This window comes from Lissotriton helveticus, chromosome 10 (genome assembly GCF_964261635.1).
Source record: "Lissotriton helveticus chromosome 10, aLisHel1.1, whole genome shotgun sequence".
Lineage (NCBI taxonomy): Eukaryota > Metazoa > Chordata > Amphibia > Caudata > Salamandridae > Lissotriton > Lissotriton helveticus.
Window position 1 is genome coordinate 344,620,371 of NC_136071.1, and position 13,968 is coordinate 344,634,338.

The 13,968-nt window shown below is 46.4% G+C and overlaps 1 protein-coding gene across 6 annotated transcripts in view; it reads left to right on the forward strand.

The window, feature by feature from the left end:
- Positions 1-13,968, forward strand: part of SMARCC1 (SWI/SNF related BAF chromatin remodeling complex subunit C1) — an 873,495-nt gene that overhangs the window by 249,215 nt on the left and 610,312 nt on the right. For all 6 annotated transcript variants that reach the window (XM_078662530.1, XM_078662531.1, XM_078662534.1 and 3 more), the window contains exon 14: positions 12,092-12,213. In XM_078662530.1, coding sequence (XP_078518656.1) covers positions 12,092-12,213 — 122 coding nt within the window. The remainder of the gene's footprint in view (positions 1-12,091; positions 12,214-13,968) is intronic.

The window sequence follows — 13,968 nt, forward strand, 5'->3', positions numbered from 1 at the left end:
GCTGTGCTCCCTCACGTTCTGGGCAGTATGAGGATGCTGTCCGTTTAAATACGTTGCTTTAAATTCAGTCCATAACAACCTGATAAATGCCATCAGCTGAGGCTGTTTCCTTACAGAAAGTGTAAGGGACAATGTCTAGAAGTCTACCCAGATGCTTCTGTGTGCCAATATAACAACTGACAATAGGTACGGCTAATAACTCTATTGACAAGTAAACGTCTTTTACCGTTTTCATGTACCCATGCCTGGCGCTCAGGCCGCAAGTCAGATAAGGGCCAATAACCTTCATTGTGAGTAAGTCAGCTAATATCATGTTTTACATTAGCTGTGTCTTTCTGTCTCAGCTAAAGTCTGGTCTCGGCTGTGTCTGGTCCAGCTTCCAGCATTTGGTCATTAGCTCTGTTCATGTACTTGAGACTCAGGGGCTGTCTGCTTTAGTCTCCAACCTGAGGGGAGAAGCTCTGTATTTGATTATGTGATTTGTATGTGTTAGGATCCCCAGGTCTCTCTATTACCAGTCTTATAAACTTTGCCTTTCAAGGACAAAGGAATCTCTCTGCCCTGTTAATTTGAAGGGTTTGTAATTAAACCCTTACATTGGTTCTAATTTAAGGAAGACAACAGGAAGTACTTCCGAGGTCGAGCTTACATCCTCCCCCATCCGCCCACCGGTAAAAAACATGGTGGGGAGCCACGGCCAGCTGCCAATTATGTCAAGGGAGCCACTGGTCCAAAAAGTTTGGGAACCACTGGCATAGTAAATCCAGAAAGTCTTAAATCTGCAAAACTACACCGACCGGAAAGAAGCTATACGTTATTCTCCTTCCTGTCTCAGCCCAGGGTGTTCGGGTGACTAGGACACCATCTTGGGGCAGACTCTGTCCCACCCGGGGTCTTGTGCTCACTAGGGAGTGGTAGGAGGGCTTCTTGATGAACTTCGAGGGAGGCTGGGAACAAAAGGTAGGACAAGACTATTAAAGTAAGGGGGAAGAGTTGGTTTTAATTATTTTATGGATAAGGCGAAAAGTAATGGAACAAGAGAGCCAATTTTCTAACAGGTAAAGAGAGATCAATTCTTCACTTTCTTTAGGAAGGTGTAGGTGATAACGGCAGCTTGCCATACACCGGTGATGCAATCCAAGTGAGGTGAAGAGGGCACGCAGGACGGTGTGTCGAAGAGTACTGTGGAGTTGAAACCAGTGCAGCTGACACGAGTGACAAAGCCGATAGTTTTTTTTACTTGGATAGTGCATGAACACAGAACCACAAAGCACAGGGGCACGCATCCATACACACGTACAATCAGGCAGCCAAATACAGTAACGTCAGATTTACAGTCCCTCTGCAGGGCCACTGTGTAGGAGAGTGGGGTCTGCAATCCCATGGCCACCCCAGATTTTTGCTTTTTGCTTCACTGGTTTACGAATTTCCCTGGCTGTGGGCCTGCTAATCAGACCCACAGCCTAGCTGTTCTCTCTCTAAATTGATAAGCATGTACCTTAGGTGCATTTATTAATTGATACTGAGTCACCTTATCATTCCCTGTACAGTATACCTTAGGTATCCAGGGCATAGGTGTACCCAGGGCCTACCAGGGGCTGCAGCATGTATTATGCTACCCCTGGCTTGCCACCCAAAACTGACACAACTGGCTGCACGACAGCTGGGGCAAGGTGGCGTAATCACCCTTTGCTTTCAGATATAGTATTCCTATATCTAACCCTAAAATGGACACATATATTCCTATCAGTCACTCCTATGGCAGGCCTTATCAATCCTGAAGGCAGAGTGCTTGGAATTATGTGAGATGGTGCTCTGGCCTGAGCTGAGCCCGTTTGCAGCTTGCGGAACCAAGTCCTTATAGCTGTTCCACGATAACGCTATACCATATACTCTTAAGTGCATTATGATCCTCGCGGTCAAATGCTAACTTTGGCATAGCATTATCAAAACATGTCGAGTAAGGTGTCATACGAGTTGGAATACTAACCCCTCGCCAATTCTGGCGACGGGGTTAGCATTCCACCCTTCTAGAGGGACACGACATGTATGTAACTGCGAACCCCGGTTAAAGTTAACTCAAGCCTCAGCATCACAAAATGGATGCTGCCACCACAGACACAAGTCTGACCTCCTGCTGCTGGGAGTCCTTCCAGCGAGGGGGGCTTGGACAAAGGGTTTCCTGCCTTGGGAGGTGCTAGCACCACCCCAGACAGGATTTTGTGTATTAGGTAGGCTCAGGCTGAAAAGAATGAGACATGCCTGGGGCACACAAGGTGCCCTGTGCATACACCGGTTCCAACCAGTTGCTGGGGCACTCCAGCCCCAGCTCTGGCGGGAAACTGGACAAAGGAAAGGGGGTGTAGCCACCCCCCTTCCTGGTCCCACCCAGAGGAGGGACCTAGTCGTAGTGCAGCCCCCTTTAGCCGGATAAAGGTAGGAGCTGGTCCCATTCCAAATTAGATTAATCTTGACAACTTCCACGAAGAACTCTTGACCTTCGACCTCCTGAACATCAGAAGACTGAAGAATCTCCCCTATGGTCAGGGAGTGACCATCCTGCTTCGCAGGCACCATCAAGCTTCTGTGCGGTTTGCTGCAAGTCCTTCCATCCCGGAATCCGACGACCCAGCTCGACAAGACCCGGACCTCCAAACCTCTCTGACCTCTACCCACATCCACAGCACAGCTGGGACCCGTGGGTGCGACGAGCAACGTGGAGACGGCCATCTTGAAGAAACCTGCACAGCGCTTCCAGCACGACCCCTGAGGGTTCCTCGAGTGAGTGCATTGGGGACTGAGAAGCCCCACACCGACGCAGCTCCTGCACCAAAGACCAGCCCCCCAGCATCCCCGTGATCTGCGTGGGGCCCTTTTGCTTGGTTGCTGCCCTTCCTGTTGTCTGGTCACTTGCCGGCTGGCTAGTGACCTCTGAGACGACGACCCGAAGAATTCAACACTGCTAGTCTGGTCCCCCAGACTGGCCCTTGCTTCCTTGTAAAAAAGAAGCCCCTTGGACCCTCCTGGTCCACACCAGACGCCATCTTTGTTCCAGCGCGTGGCTTGCATTAGCCAAGGCCTGTTGTCCAGATCGATGATTCGACACCGCCAACAGCAGCAGACTACGTGGGACAGCTCGTGCCTCCAGCCTGGTCGTGAAGAACAGCTCCTGGTCCGCGCAGCTACAGAGAGAAGCGACCCTTCCTTCACCTGAACGCGGCAACAGCTCCTGGTTCCCTCCTGGCTCCAGCACCGTCACTGGCTAGTGACCAAGACTCTGTCCCCTTCCTTCTCAGGACTACCTTCTTCCTAGTTCCATCCTTGGAACCACCTGACTCCTCCATCTGGCTGCCTGCCAGCAACTTCTTGTTTCAGGCATCACCGGGATCAACACAGCAAACCCGACACTACTTCAGTCCTATGCACCCGCAGCCTGTGGGTTAGGTAACTAAAGCTTCTAGGTCCTGAAGTCTGTGTCCACTATCCTAGTGTCCAGATCCTCTGTTGTTTTCCCTCCATCCAGCCGGGTTCGTCCGGAATCCGTAACTTTGTAAACTGTTGCATCCATAGACGTTGGTACGCATCCCGCGTGAGAGTTTCCACTCTGCACGTGAGTCCCGTGGGCCTCCTGCTCCTTACTTACCTAGTTTGTAGCGTAGTCCCACCGATCCTCCAGCCTCTGGATCTTCTTACAGTATTTTCTTTCTTCGCATTCCATTGTTTTGAGTATATGGTTTGTCGTGCCCCTAAGGCACACGTGTAAATATTGTGCGAACTCGTATTTCCTTTTTAGTATTGTCATGTGCTTAGCCCTCTGATCTCATAAAGAGTTCAGAGGTGTTGTTAATAATAAATATATTGTTTATTTTCATAACAACCTGTGTGGTGTCCTTTCATCTGGTATTCAAGGGGTTATATTGTGGTAAAACAGCTGGCTTCACATGCCAAAAGAGATTAGCCTAAAAGTCTGCTTTTGTCCACGCTACTAGGATAGCTGGTCTATCAGGTTGACTTACAACCAATCACCATAAGGGGTTGCTTGGACTGATACAAGGTGATCACTAGAATTAGTGAGCATCATATATCAGGCCAACTTCTCACACACTGGAATTATGCGATTGTGCGGCTGCAGCTTATGTTCGCATAATTATGGATCTGCTGCATTTGCCACATAATCCATCATCTGCTGCATAATCTGCAGTTTTTAACAACAGAATAATAGTTTCTAACCCAAACGGTTCCAACAGACCAACCCTTCCTACATACACTTCAAAAGACAGGTCCAAGACCTCTTCCTCAACCGCGAGCTCATCCTACTGGATAGCATCCACCCAACGAGTCAGAGTACCTCTGCCACAGGATTCTTGTCCAGCGGATAATATAGCCACATGCTGTGCATAGCTCTCCATCTAGTGTTGGGTCCAGATGTTTGCACTTGGTTTTCTTCGAAGAAGTCTTTCCAGTCACGAGGTAGGTGACTCCTCCTTTCGGTGATAGTGAGCATGGGCATCGAGTCCATTGTTAGATTGTTTTTTTCCGCCATCGGGTTTGGACATCTATCACTGCGCTCCGGTTCAACACCGTTCCTTTGGTTTTCCTCGGTGCGCAAGAAGCTCACCCTCTACGGTATTGTTTTTGATAGCGTCTCCCTTTCTATCGCATATCGTAATTACTTGAACTAATCTTTCGAAGGGAAAGTTAGTGGAAGGCCGTCGGATCGACCTGCAGTCGATGGAACGAACTCCCTTCAAATTCTGACCTCTGTGTCACGCAAAATACCCGCGCACCAACTTACACAAAGTGTGTAATCTGTGTTTGTCCCCTAACACAGAGAACAAGACTGCGAAGCGTGCCAGACTTTCCGCTCCTGACGGAGACATGCAGGGCCAGCACACAAGATCCATTTCCGGACATCTTCGGTCAACAATCCCACGAAGAGGCCGGCGAGGCCATTGGAACCGAGGAGCAGCAGGAGCCATCTCAGAATTCGCCTCCGACCAAGAGGAAGACATCCCACATGATCAACGTACCGGGAGTACAGCTCCCTCCTCGTCCCAAGAGTCATTTCCAATTTAAAAGAAGGCTCTGGTCCAACCTGCGCTCTCGGCCCCATTTGGCACCGAGATCACGCTTTTCACGCCCAGTCCCCTGACTCGGCACTGAAGCCTACTAAAAAGCCTTCTGACTTCGAAAAGACTCTCTCCAAACCTAGCTCGGAGCCCAGACCTTCGTGGTCTAAACATAAATCCGGCATCGACCCCCCCACCATTCGGCCCTGAAACAATCTTCAGATCTGAAGACATCAACGGTTCCGACTCTGGCACCGAAAATTTCATCGCCGAAACAGAGAGAGGGACAGAAAACAACTAAAAATCCCAGTTTCTATGCCCCAATTGAAAAACAGGATCCGAAACAAAAGCTTTTGTATATTAATCCACAGACTGGCCATATCACTACTAAAGTGACTCTAAAAAGAAGGGCTGATGCAGAAGAAGAGTATCACATCCGTTTAAAGAAGAGATCTTTTGGAACTAACCCTTCCCCTCCTTCTCTTCCTCCACCTATTCTTTCTTCATCTCCACCTTCCCCTCAGCTTCAATCATTTTCACCTGAACATTTACCACCACATACAGCTGACGCCCAGGATGATGGGATGAAGGTCAAGATAGGGATGATGATCAGCCATTACAAGACTCATGGAACGATTATAACACCAGTTCGCCCACAGGCAATGATCCCGATCTGTACCCTACCAGACCCTCTCCGCCAGATGATAGTGTAGGCTACATTGAGTTACTGGGTAGAGCTGCCAACTACCATGGTGTGTAGCTGCATAAGGAGTTATTAGAAGAAGATTTCCTCTTTGAAACCCTCAGTACCACGCAGAAGTCATCACTTACACTACCCATGCTGAAAGGAATGGTGAGGCATGTAGATGACATTTTTAATAACCCTGTCAGAGGGCACGTATTCTTACTCCTAGAGTGGACAAGAAGTACAAGCCAGCACCATCGGACCCAGTATATATAAGGGGACAATTGGCACTAGACAACCTGGTTGTGTCCAGTGCAAGAAAAAGAGCCAACTCCCAGACTACAGGAGAGACTCCACCTCCTGGTTAGGAATCAAAATTTATTGATGCTTCTGGAAAAAGGGTAACTTCTCAGGCAGCCAATTTCTGGTGCGTCTCCAACACTCAGGCACTGTTACCACGATACGACAGTGCGCACTGGGATGAAATGGAATCCAAATCAAAAGCACAAGATCTGGTTGATGAAGGGCAACTTATTTCTAACAATCAAATAAGACGTCCTCTAGATGCTGCGGACATTGCTGCTAGAGCTATAAACACTAGTGTCCTGTTAAGGAGGCATGCCTGGCTCTGCATATCTAGTTTTAAACCAGAGGTTCAGACCTCCATATTAATTACCCCATTTGACATGGAACATTTATTTGGCCCAGTAGTAGATTCTTCACTTGAAAAAATGAAGGAAGATGCTGAGGTAGCCAAATCTATGGGAACCCTTCAGTCCACCCAGGGTCGTGCTTTCTTTCGACGCTCGTTTTACCGAGGAGGTTCCAAGAATACCTCATCAGAAGCCACCTCCACCTATAAGGGCAATAACCAACCCTCTTCATCTAGGGGTTATTTCAGGGGAGGTTACAGGGGTAACAACGGTAAAAGCAGGAGCCGGGGTTCAAACACACGCACCTCTCCCGCCAACACAAAGCAGTGACTTATCTTCACTCCCCCCCCCCCCCCCCCGACTACTTAATATGTGTCAGGGGAAGACTGTCGGATTTTCTACCAATCTGGCAATCAATAACAGACAATTGGGTACTCCAAAATATTCGTTCTGGTTACTGCCTGTAATTTACAACACACCTCCAAATATTCCACCAAAACCACACAAACTATCACCAGATCATATACACCTCCTCAAACAAGAGGTTCAGTCTCTACTTCTAAAAGGGGCAATAGAGCGTGTGCTGCCCCAACATTACGGGTCGGGCGTATACTCCTTTTATTTCCTAATACCGAAAAAAGATGGTTCTTTCAGACCAATTTTAGATCTTAGAGAACTCAACCAGTACATTCAGTCACACCATGTCCACATGGTAACACTTCAACAGGTACTTCCTCTACTACAGAAAGGCAACTTTCTATCTACTCTAAATGTAAATGTGTAAATGTACATGTATTTATATAGCGCAAATCACCGACACGGTATCTAAGCGCTTGCTTAGGGAACCCGTCCTGGTATTCCCCTGTGAGATACCCTGGCAGGGTGTCCACAAGGTGAAAGCCAGGCATCCCGCCGCGAGGGGCCGTAGTGGAGATTAAGCAAGCTATTGCCCAGAGTCGCAGAGTGTGACCCCATGAGTCGAGTAGGCACCGGAGCGAGAATTGTCGAGTCTGGGATTTTTGTGTCCGAGACCCGCCGAGGCGGGGAATCGAACCCTGGTCCACGGTCGATCTCAGCTTCCGGGTCTGCCGCCTCTAACCACTGAGCCACGCTTCTCCACTAAATCTAAAAGACGCCTACTTTCATATATCAGTTCACCCTGCTCATCACAAATTCCCCAGGTTTGTGGATGCAGGTCAACACTATCAGTTCAGGGTACTCCCATTTGGTGTCCCGACCGCCTCCAGAGTTTTCACAAAGTGTATATCAGTAGTAGCGGCTCACCTAAGGAGACAAAGCATCCACGTCTTCCCGTACTTAGACGACGGCTCATCAAAGCCAACATGTACAAGCAATTTCTGCAGCACACTTTCAGGACAAGTCAGTTACTGCATCAACTAGGGTTCACAATCAATGTGCCAAAGTCACACCTCCAACCAGCCAATACAAAGGACTACCTAGGAGCCAGAATAGATACTCAAATAAACTCTTGCTTTTCCCAGCTCAGCCAGAATTCGAAATATTCACTCTCCAACTGTCCCACTTAGCCCAAGACATTTGGCGGCGGGCCATTCACAACAAACTTTATCTCCTAGCGGAACACATCCCAGGAGTCAACAACCAGATTGCAGATCTCCTCAGAGGGAGGAGAAAGCAAATACACGAATGGGAACTCCACCCTGCTGCTCTCCTTCCATACTTTCAACGTTGGGGAGTGCCTCAAATAGACCTGTTTGCCACATACCAAAATGCAAAATGCCAAAGCTTTGCATCCAGGTACCCACACCCGCAATCCAAGGGCAATGCACTGGGGATGAACTAGTCAGGGATATTCGCCTACGCTTTTCTGCCTCTTCCACTCATTCCATTTAGTGGTTCAGAAGCCCAGGCAAACATCTCTCGCACTAATCCTAGTAGCTCCCACATGGGCATGTCAACCTTCATTCACAACCCTGTTGGAGCTATCCCTGGTTCCGCACCAAAAACTGCATTTAACCTCCAGTCTCCTCACACAGAGCCATGGAGAAATCCAGATCCCATACATCTGAACCTCGCAATCTGGCTCCTGAAATCCAAGAGCTTGGTTACTTAAAACTTCTACCTGAATGTATGAAAATCATTAAGGAAGCTAGAAGACCTACTACAAGGGCCTCCCATGCAGCAAAGTGGAAGAGCTTTGTTCTCTACTGTGGTAACAATCACATCAACCCTCTTGACGCTTCCATACAAAACATCATATGCTATTTGTTACCCTTGCAACAATCCGCGTTGGCTTATACCTCAATTAGACTACTCCTTGCAGCAATTGCTGCATATCTACAAAATAGACAGCATTTGTCGTTATTTTAGAGTACCTGTGAGCAAAGCTTCCATGGAAGGACTAAAAAGAGCCATACCACCAAAACGTCCACAGCTCCATTGTGGAATCTTAATGTAGTCCTTACAAGGTTAATGGGTCCACCCTTTGAGCCCATGCACAAATGCGAACTACAGTTCCTCTCTTGGAAAACAGCTTTCCTCATTGCAATCACATCATTAAGGAGAGTGTGTTGATTACAGGCATTAACTATACAAGAACCATTCCAACTACACAAAGACAAAGTAGTTATTCGTACTAATCCTACATTTTTACCTAAGGTCATATGTGCATTTCACATAAATCAGTTGGTAGAATTACCCGTATTCTTTCCTCAGCCTGATTCAGTTGCAGAAAGAGCTATACACACCTTAGAAGTTAGATGAGCACTCTTGTACTACACTGAAAGGACAAAATCTTTTCGTAAAACAAAACAACTCAGTTGTTTTTGCGCCACCACACAAAGGCAATCCTATCTCAAAATCAGGTATTGCAAGGTGGATTGTTAAATGCATTCAAGCTTGCTATGCGAAATCAAAAATAACTAACTGTACCCCCTAGGGCACATTCTACTCGTAAGCTAGGGACCAATATGGCTTTTTTAGGAAATATTCCTATTTTAGACATTTGCAACGCTGCAACATGGTCTACATCGCACACATTTACTAAACATTATTGTGTAGATGTGTCAGCAAGACAAAAAGCCAACGTGGGTCAAGCATTACTTAAAACACTATTTCGGACAGCTCCAACAGCTACAGGTTAGCCACCGCTTTGGGAGAATACTGCTATGTAATCTTTGCACAGCATGTGATCTACAGCTCACATGCCTCGACCGGATACTGTTACTTACCCAGTAAGCATCTGTTCTTGGCATGTAGAGCTGTAGAGCCACATACGCCCACCTGCCTCCCGGATACCTGTAGCTGCTGCAGCTCTCTATTTCATTTATATACATACGCACAGACGTCTCTATTTGTTACTACTACTCCATTCTCACCCTTTGTGGCAAAAAAATCCAACAATGGAGTCGATGTCCATGCGCAATATTCCTGAAAGGAGGAGTCACCTACCTCATGACTGGAAATACTTCTTCGATGAAAAACAAGTGCAAACATCCAGACCAAACACTAGCTGGTGAGCTATGCACAGCATGTGGCTCTACAGCTCTAAATGCCAAGAACAGATGCTTACTGGGTAAGTAAATATCCTTTTTTACACTCCACAGACGCAATTGGGGGCAACAGGTATAAACAACACCTATGGTTTCTTGAGCCTTACCCTGGAGAAAAGGGATATAGCCAGACTACATCTCCCCCTATGCTAGGTGTATTGAAATAAGGTATGGACTTTTGCATGGGCCTGGAACTGCCCATATTCAAAACAAGGGGAGGCCCACAGAAACACCTCAAGATCTAGCAGCGATGGGCAGATTACCGTGGCTTCATTTGGAGTCACTGACCCCTGTGGTATTATTTGTAGAGAATGAATGTAGATGGGGATCCCGGCTTGTAAACTACTGAACGATTTATTTGCATTGGGGACAATAGGTTGCGGGAGGGTAAAAGCTGGGGAGCATAGTAGGGACATGGCACATGTTGTTGTTTTATTGAATGTTATTTGTTTTTTGATAGATACTGACATAGATTTTACTGCCCTACATATGTACATTGACCTGTATATGCATGAACTAGGCCTGAGGGGCCATATGTATCCGTCAGCATAAATAAAATTTGTTTTGAAAAAAAATCTAAGGGTATTTAAGTGTGCGTTCTATGCCTTATTACACCCTTCATGACTATATTATTCCACATTCTGTCTATTTCCCTTCTGCTAAGAACCTTTTGCCTCAATGGCAGCAGCTCCTCAGTGATGCACTGTCACAATTCTACTTTTTAATTTACCTGTGACCACTACTAGCTGATCTACCCTTTCATTCTCTAATGCTTCAGTTGTGCTGATGAGACACATTATATTAAGTCGTCAAAGCTTTCGCTTTGGATTCATCCACTATCAGCCAACGACTCCTAGTATTTGATACCTGGTTGCGAACATTTCTCCTTAAAGTAAAGATACCAGCATGTTGTAAATGGTCTACCGACCACCCTTCCACTATGTTGCCAAATGAGCTTGGCCTACCTCCTCACTTCAAGTGAGTAATCTGGGCTTGCTCATGTAAACAAATCTTTTGACTTTAAGTAAATCGAGTTGCGAAAGCAAGCTTTTACATGCTAAGTTTACAAAGTTGAGTGTTTCCTTACGTAGAATTCTACCCGTTACAAACTGCTTCAATCTAGTACTGTCTAATCTTGATTTTATTTTTAAATGTCTTTATTGCATTTTCATATATGGACCATCTCCACAAAAGGAAACCTGACTGTTATCTTGTTATAATGAAAAGTAACATGGCAGGCATCGAAAAACAAACTACACGGAACAATGCTACATAGCATCCCATGTATCGACATTGCCCAAATATACCAAGTAGCGGCAGCTAGTGCGCCCTATAGAAGTCCAGATATGTTTGGGGGCGTGAAAGACATCTAGGCATATTAACAATAATACAACCTTAACAGAAAACTTGTTCTGAGGGTAGAACACCTCAGACGAAGCAGGACCCCATAACATTTTGACAATAACACGAGTAATAACAGGATGGGGAGGGTAGTGGGAAGGTCTGGGGACCCAAAGGAACTCCCATTACTGAGCGCTCCACCCTCTGCCTAGGGCAGGCCCACAGCATTGTCTTAATTATGCCAACTCCACAAAGTTTGGCCATTTCTGTAGTACACATCTGCCATTAGTATGGACCTAGATGGCAGTGGGATGTGTTTCTACATGGGTGCGTGTACCTGCACAAACCACAGTCTATATGGTCAAGGAATGTGTTTCTGGTTTTGCCTGGTCATTCCTGGGACTGTGAAGGTAGAGCATTGGGTTTGTAATCGTAATTAACCATGCTAAATTGTTGAGTGGTGGTGTCTTAATAAACCTGGGTGAGCATTATTTTATTATGCAAGATTTATAGCCAGATGGCTTTCTCATTTGCTTAAAATATCATGTTTTAGTGAAAGTCCTATTACCTGGTGCTGGCTGTGCATAATTGACTACATGTTTTATTTGACTAATGAAGTCAAAAGAGTTATTGTTTTACCATTCTTTGCACTGGCTACAATATTCAGTGTTTGTCTTTAATGAAGTTCATCACAACGGAGAGATACACCCAAATATCTTTTTTTCGTTTCTGGCATTTGCAATTCTTAGATTTTAGCTCAACAGTGCCATGACCCAGAGTTTAATGCTAATGGTGAACACTTTGTATTTGTAGGAGGATGAGGACCCTAACAAGGGCGATCAAAGCAGATCAGTTGATTCGGGGGAAGATAATGTAACAGAACAGACAAACCATATAATAATTCCAAGTTATGCTTCCTGGTTTGATTACAACTGGTAAGTCCTTTATTGGTGATGCATTGCACTGATGTAATGTGATGCTTACTCCAATGTATGCCTTTTCTTCTTTATGGGCCATTTTCTTAGATGTCTCACACTGTACTTCAGTTGCTTTACATGCATGGTACCTTGCACACTAGTTTAAGGTGGAGTAGAGATTTTCAAAATGTAGTTTTGAAGTGGAGGGTTTGCATTCTGCAGAGCTGCTCCGTTACCTAACAGAAAGCAAAACAATCTTCCTGTTGTAGTTTATTTTTTTAACCCCTTCCGTGCTCATGACGAGCTCAGCTCATCATGAGGCATGGTTGCGCTGTGCTCATGACGAGCTGAGCTCGTCATGACATGCGCGGCGCTTACACGTGGGGCTAATTCTCCTGCGGTGCTCAGCGTGCTAACAAATGGGCGTGGGTCATAAGCACAGCGCCGCCGTGCAGCGTGACGAGCTGAGCTTGTAACGAGCACCGCGGCGCTGCGCGTGCGCCACACTCCCACCCAGGGCCGCGGTGGAATTAGCCCCGCGGTGAAGGTGTTAAAGCACTTTTGAAGAGTAGGTGTGGGAAGCTATGTAAGAAAGTGGCTCTGTATATACTGGATCAAAGTAAGGTACAGTGTGTACAGATTCCACAGTCCCCAGAGGTTTTGCAGAGGCTAAAGTTAGATATAACCTTACTCTCGAAAGTGGTAGCTTAGTCGAGCAGTAAGGCAGTATCAGAGGACAGTGTAAAGCATTTGTTGTACACATTCAGTCAGCAAATGGTCTCACACACTCAAGAACTGAACTCTAGGCCACACTCAAGAACTGAACTCTAGGCCAATTGTTTTGTATCAAACTATATAGTTGTTTTATTTTAGAACCAACAAGGTATCACAATATACTTTCTCAGAATGAGTTACTTTAGTTTAAATACTTTTCAAATAGGCAATAGACTTTTAAGTACAGTAGTTACAGTTGTTGCAATGGGCAACATAATTTCAAACACAATGCAACATTGAGCTCAATGGGAATTTCTAGTTAAATGCAATTAGTTTTGCAGCGTGAATCTTTCTGGATTCACTATGCTGTGCATTATTCCGCGGTCTAGTGGTTGGGTCTGGAATCGTAGTCTTTTCTTAGTTTACCCCCCTACCCCCCCCCCCCCCGTAGCCCAGGTGGGCATAGACGTCCCACCTTTTGGTGTCCTTCCTGTGACCTCGGCATGCTTCCTGTGGAAGCTCCCACTCTTGGGCGCCATCTTCAGATTCTTTTTTCTGCCGTTGGGTCTGGATCGTTCCCGAGAGGGCTCCAGAGATTTGGAGAAAAGAGAAGCCAAGAACCAAGTTTTTGGGAAGAAAAGACTTAAGAAGACAAAGTGAGACTACAGCATCGAAGGGGACGACGAAGGAAGAAGATCTTCGAGGAACTTCGACGTCCAGAAGAGAATGCGCAATCAGGGGGCCCCCTGAACGCAAGAGATGGACAACACACCATTCAAATTCTGCCGGAACTGCCACTACAAGTACGCGCAGAAAGACAAGCACCCAGTTTGCAACCTCTGCCTGCCAGTCGACCACGAAAGCAGGGACTGAAACGCCTGCTCTGCCTTCACGCCAAAGACCCTTCGAGTGAGAAAGAGGCAAAGAATAGCTAACTTCGCCATGCAGGGCAAGCGCCAACCTCCGTCCCTTCGAGACCTGGGACTATCGACCGACGAGGAGGATTACGTCGCCGAAGAAGACGACGGCTACATGGTCGTAGAGACCGATAATACGAAG